Genomic DNA, 5738 nt, shown 5'->3' on the forward strand with positions numbered 1-5738 from the left:
GGGACCCTGTCAAGGCGTGGACGTCACTAGCGTGTCCTAGGGTCGACCAGCAAGCCTAGGATGCCATCTATGGTCGTGGAGATCAGTAGATGAATAATGAGGGAGGCTGGAAAAGGAGTTTAGGGTTTAGGAGATAAAAAGTAAATGCATAATTTTTTGATTTGATTGGGTTGCCCTCAATCATCCGTGACCCTTCATAAATATAGAAGTCGAATCTTATACAAATCATGTGTCAAAATATACTCCTAACTTGAATTAGGCTGACCAAATCGGTCTGACCGCCCATCCAAACTGTTCTGACCTGTTCGTTCAGGTGTGAATATTTTCACAATCATAACTCCATCCGAACTCCGAATTAAACATCGTTCTATATTCACATTTGGATCGTCTCAACAAGATATACACAATGGTAAAATCCAATTAGAGTTTTGACAATATTTATAAAACCAGCTTGCCCAGATTAGTCAACAAACTTCTATAGTGTCAATTTTTGCCGTCAACACCTCCCTTCTAAAATTTTGTTTACTTTGTCTAATGCTTAGGTGCATAGCCAAAATACCCTATGTTTCAGGGAGTGTTCAGGCAGCATTCATATAGCTTTACTTGATGTTGACAGTTGACTGCAGCAGCCTTTAATTTGACAAGAGATGGCAATGAAATGGTTTAAAAAAATATATGAAAAGAAAAATAATTTTGTTTGTGAAATGCTGTTGCTAACAGACGCAATAACTATCTCCTTAAACTCCGCACTGTCTCACCCAACATGTCACATTTTGTAAAAAAAAACATGTCGCATTTTATTATATATACCTTGGTGCCACGGGAAATGAACTATGAACAGAGACCCATCCTTACCGATACACATGCACATCAGCGAGCACATGCATGATGCATATGCCGTAGACGGTAGACCTACCTGACTACAGCAGTCCAGTCCTCGTCCTTGTACTCGATCGACGCTGGAACCTGTTATCCGTTACTGTCTGCGGTTCTTTTCTCGGCTGTACGTCGCGTAGAGATTAACGGCGCGCGAGGCAGGAACTGCAGCCGCTTGCGGCTTTCGGCAAAGCTGAATAGCTCATCTGGCATCCTGCACCCTCAAATAGATTACTCACGTCCAGTGTACTAGCCCTGGCGGGACCTAGCACATCATCCGTACAACTCCCTGTGGCGCCCGTCACCAAACCAACCCCGAACGCGAACGTGCGACTCCATCAATGATCGGCGGTCAGCCGGTCACGTCGATCACACGCCATGAAGCTGCAGCGCACGGCACCAAGCTCCATAGCCTCTCAGCCCTCACCCGAGCTATAGCGAGCTAGGACTACCCCCTCGCTACGTCTCGGTAGCCGGAGCCACGCATATGACCAGCGACGCGGCAACCATTCCCCCCGCGAGCCGCGCGCGGCTGGCGTCGTCCTTCCCCCGGTCCACGGCGCGAGCGAGCCTCGTTCGCCGCCCATCCTTGGGTACTGACACCACGCCTGCATGCGTGTGGTGGGCTGGTGGCGAACGGCGCGCGAGTGGCCGCCGTGTATCCTGGTGCGCACGGCGCCGGCGGGCGCCCCTAGGACGACGACGACGACGCAGAGAGCGCGCCCGGGCCTCATGAATGCGGCGCAGAGGCGAGGCGCGCACCAATCGACCGAGCTCGCTGCCCCTCGCCCACCGGCCACGGCGTGCGATGGTCAAACTCACTGCCACCGCTGCTGCTGCTGTTGCCGCTACTCTTTTCACTTTCTCCCACCCACCTCCTTAAATTCCCCTACCTACGGCCACAAGACCACCACTACTCGTCTACTCCCGCCGTATACGCATCCTGCCTCTATATATAGACCCCTTCCCTCCACGCCCTGCACTACACCACACCGCCCCTGGCACTCCGAGTTCCCCACGCTCTTCACCATTTGCAGCAGCGACAGAACAGGATATAAACCGAGCCAAGCAAGCTCTGTCTCTGCCGAGCTACAAGTAACGAAACCATCTCCACATACAGGCCGGCACGTAGCTTCCTACTCTGTATGCATGCCTGAAGTGGTCTAGAGGAGCAGCGGTGTTTACGTGCTGTACCTAGGAAAGGATCGGAGAGAGAGAGGCCGGAGATGGTGCCTCCAGCTGTCCTCCCCAAGGTGGCCGCGCAATGGCTCTTCACGTTCCACCGCGCCGCCAGGAAGCTCAGGCGCCAGGCCTTCCAGCTCTACTACCGCAACGCCGCCGCCAAGCCGCCGCCGTCCACCGCCAAGCCGCAGCAGGGCCATGCCGCCACCGCCAAGGGCGCCGCCATCCTTGATGACGCCGCCGCTGTCGCGGCGGCAGACGGGACGGTGGTGTGCGACATGCACGGCGCGCTGCTGCGCTCCACCACGCTCTTCCCCTACTTCATGCTCGTGGCCTTCGAGGGCGGCAGCCTGCTCCGCGCCATGCTGCTGCTCTGCGCCTTCCCGCTCGTCTGGGCCCTCGGGGAGCGCCGCGCCGGCGCCGGCGTCCGGGTCATGGCGCTCGTCACCTTCGCGGGGCTCAGGCCCAGGGACATGGACCTCGTCGCCCGCGCCGTCCTGCCCAAGCACTACATGGAGCAGCTCAACGCGCTGGTCTACGAGCGCCTGTGGCTCCCCTCGAGGAGGAAGGTGGTGGTCACCAGCGCGCCTAGGGCCATGTCCGAGTGGTTCCTCAGGGAATACATGGCCGCCGACGCGGTGGTCGGCCCCCAGCTGCAGGTCGTCACGGTCGGCCGCCGCCGCTACTTCACGGGGCTGCTGACCGGGCCCACGCAGGGGACGGAGCTGAGGCAGAACGTACTGAAGGAGGCGTTCGGGGCCGAGGGTGCAATGGCCGACGTGGGCGTCGTCAGCAACCCCAACCCGGTCGACCATCATTTCGCACCCTACTGCAAGGTGTGTGCTTTACAATTACACGTAGCGTTTTTTTTCCTTTGCCATACAAGGAGACATGCTTGATTTGAAGCAATTAATAACTGCATAGTACCGATAAGCATCATTAACGTCTCATGAAAAGTAGCCACCAATAATTAGGGTTGTTTTTAAATTTTGTAAGGGAATAATATCTCTTTTTGCTAAAATGATTTTTTAATATCTTAGGTCATGTTTAGACTCCGCTAAAGTTTAGCTAGCTAAAGATTCCTTTCAAACTTAGCTAAACTGTTAAAAGATCAAATTACCCCTCCATCACCTTCCTCGGGAAAGGTTTGCAAAGTGGGAGGGAGGATAGGATAGATAAATACCTTCAACTACCATTTAGCTTGTGGATCTAAACACCTTTAGCTAAACTTTATCTAATTAAAAAAATTTCTAAACTTAAACTAGCTAAATTTTAGTTGAGTGGATCCAAACATAACAAGACTAGATCCAAACAGAACAAGACGCCAATTTACCGCACCCAGGGCACCTCCATAATTTCGAATTTGCTAGGAATAGGATTACACATACGCGAATATAAGTACTTGGAACATTTAAAAGTTATCTGTAAATAGCATTTTTGCATAATCAGCTAGTACTCCCTTATCATTAGTTTAATCTTTGTTGATTAGTTAGGCAGGTGTTAATTAATTGCATCTCCCATAGAGGGAGTACTATTAGTGATTGATTGAGGGGCGCCACCGCCATTTTTATTCCTTTGCAATTTATCCTAAAAATATTAGAAATGCTCGCATAAATAAATATATGGTCGGAAAGCAGCTAACAAACTTCGAGACATATATTCGCAAGAAAAAAACTTCGAGACACAGGGTTTTCGAATGACACGATACAGACCATATACATACACGAACACTCATCCTAACAAACACACGCACACAATCCTACATCCATGAGCACATTCACTACTGAAAAACTGAGCATTCGTCCCGAGGCTCAGTACCGGTTGTGTATTGACCCGGTGCTGAACATTAGTACCGGGCCTAACGGCTAATCCTCGAAGAACCCCCTGACCCCCTTAGTACCGCGTGGAGGCATCATCCGGTACTAAAGGTCATAAATTAGTACCGGTTGAAGCCTCCAACTGGTACTAATGTGCTTAAGAGACTTTAGTACCGGGTGGAGGCTCCACCCGGTACTAATTGGTGGGTGGGGTTTCGAAATTTGGTCTTCACTGGATTGAAGTCCGCACGTGTCCGCTTCTCTCTATCCGTTTCTGACTCTCCCTCTTTAATTTCTCCTGAACGGCCTCCCTCCCTCTCCCATCTCCCCTGGTCCCTTCTTCCCCCGGTCCCTTCTTCCCATGGTCCGCTCCTCACCGGCACGCCTCCCCTCCCCTCACAGCTGCCCTTCCCCTCTCCCCTCCACGCACCCCTCACTGCGACACCGGTGAGGAGCGGCGGTGGGGCGAGGTGAGGCGACAACACGGCCGTGGGGGAGTGTAGAGGCGAAGTGGCGGGCGATGGTGCGGGGTGCTGCAGCAAGCGACATCGCGTAGAGCAGCAGTGGGCGATGGCGCGTGGAGCAGCGGGATCTGCAAGCCGACGTGATGGAAAAGCGAGGAGGCGTGGTGGGAGCGGCGGGATCTGAGGGATGGCGGCGCGGCAGGACGAGGTGCATGGCCCCACCTCTCTCTCTTTGGGCAATGGTGGCTGGTGGCGCGAGGGGGCCAACAGAGTGCATTGCGAGGGCAGCCGGCTAGGCCTAGGCAAGAGGGTCGCGGGGGAGGTGAGGTGGCGGTGACGAGAAGGAAGGATGGCCAGCGGGGATGAGGAGAAAGGGTGGCCGGCGGTGACGCGAGGACGGTCGGGTGGGGTCCACAAATTAGTACCGGTTGGTATAAACAACCGGTACTAAAGGCTCCCTTTAGTAGCAGTTATTTGACATAGCAATATTGGTTGCACAACTGGTACTAAAGGGAGGTTTGGACCCGATACTGAAGACACATTCCTCGAGAGACTGGCCTTGCAAATTCTGAGATTGATTGAGGGCACATCGCCTACCACTGAAAGTATAACGTGGTTAATTTCTGAATTAAATTCAGAAAAATGCAAGTACGATGCTGAGTCGAGGATTAAATCCGGTGGACAAGAAGTTTCAGAATCTAGCCAGCTGATATACACTCCAGTTACGCAACACACACGGTAACATGGTAGTGTTGCTAGACCATTAAAGAGGCCGGCAATAGTGATAGCTACTACAAGTTCGAGCTCAGCAAAAGTAGGAATATTAGTAGACTGGGAAATAGTGATACACACTAATTGATATATGCTAGATATGGACTCGAGCATAATCTTTGCTCCTTTCCCTGTCCTTTTTCATCGTAGATAGACGCCTGTAATTAAGAGGATAGCGATGGCTGTCAAACAAAGGTGCGTAGACCAGCAAATATCCTACTGTACCGGTATTAGTGTATTAGACCGCCGTATAGAGAAAGGTCTGGTTTGTCCACTTATTTTTAGCACCCGTGTTTAGATACTAATTAGAAGTATTAAACGTAGACTATTTACAAAATCCATTATATAAGTGGAGGCTTTACAAAATCCATTATATAAGTGGAGGCTAAACGGCGAGATGACAAAAGATGGCAGACACTGACCTACAAATTTAGGCGTATAGGTTAAAAGCCAAAGTACATTATACCTTGCAATGACGCAAAGTGAGCTTCTTAAATTAGGTGAACTCTGGAGAAAGTGTTCCAATATCGGGAAGTTGTCACTAAGATCGCAGTCCCCATAAATAAGGTCCTTAGATTTCTGAAGTTCGGGATTTCTCCTGGTTCCTTACCAAGCACTTGTGTGCATG

At 51.4% G+C, this 5738-nt stretch overlaps 1 protein-coding gene across 1 annotated transcript in view; it reads left to right on the plus strand.

Moving 5' to 3' along the window:
- Positions 1-1848: 1848 nt before the first annotated feature.
- The window catches only part of LOC101764489 (glycerol-3-phosphate acyltransferase 1), an 8054-nt gene continuing 4164 nt past the window's right edge, over positions 1849-5738 (plus strand). The window contains exon 1 of the mRNA XM_004969189.3: positions 1849-2894. Coding sequence (XP_004969246.1) covers positions 2103-2894 — 792 coding nt within the window. The 5' untranslated portion in view covers positions 1849-2102. The remainder of the gene's footprint in view (positions 2895-5738) is intronic.

The sequence above is a fragment of the Setaria italica genome, chromosome V (genome assembly GCF_000263155.2).
Source record: "Setaria italica strain Yugu1 chromosome V, Setaria_italica_v2.0, whole genome shotgun sequence".
Classification (NCBI taxonomy): domain Eukaryota; kingdom Viridiplantae; phylum Streptophyta; class Magnoliopsida; order Poales; family Poaceae; genus Setaria; species Setaria italica.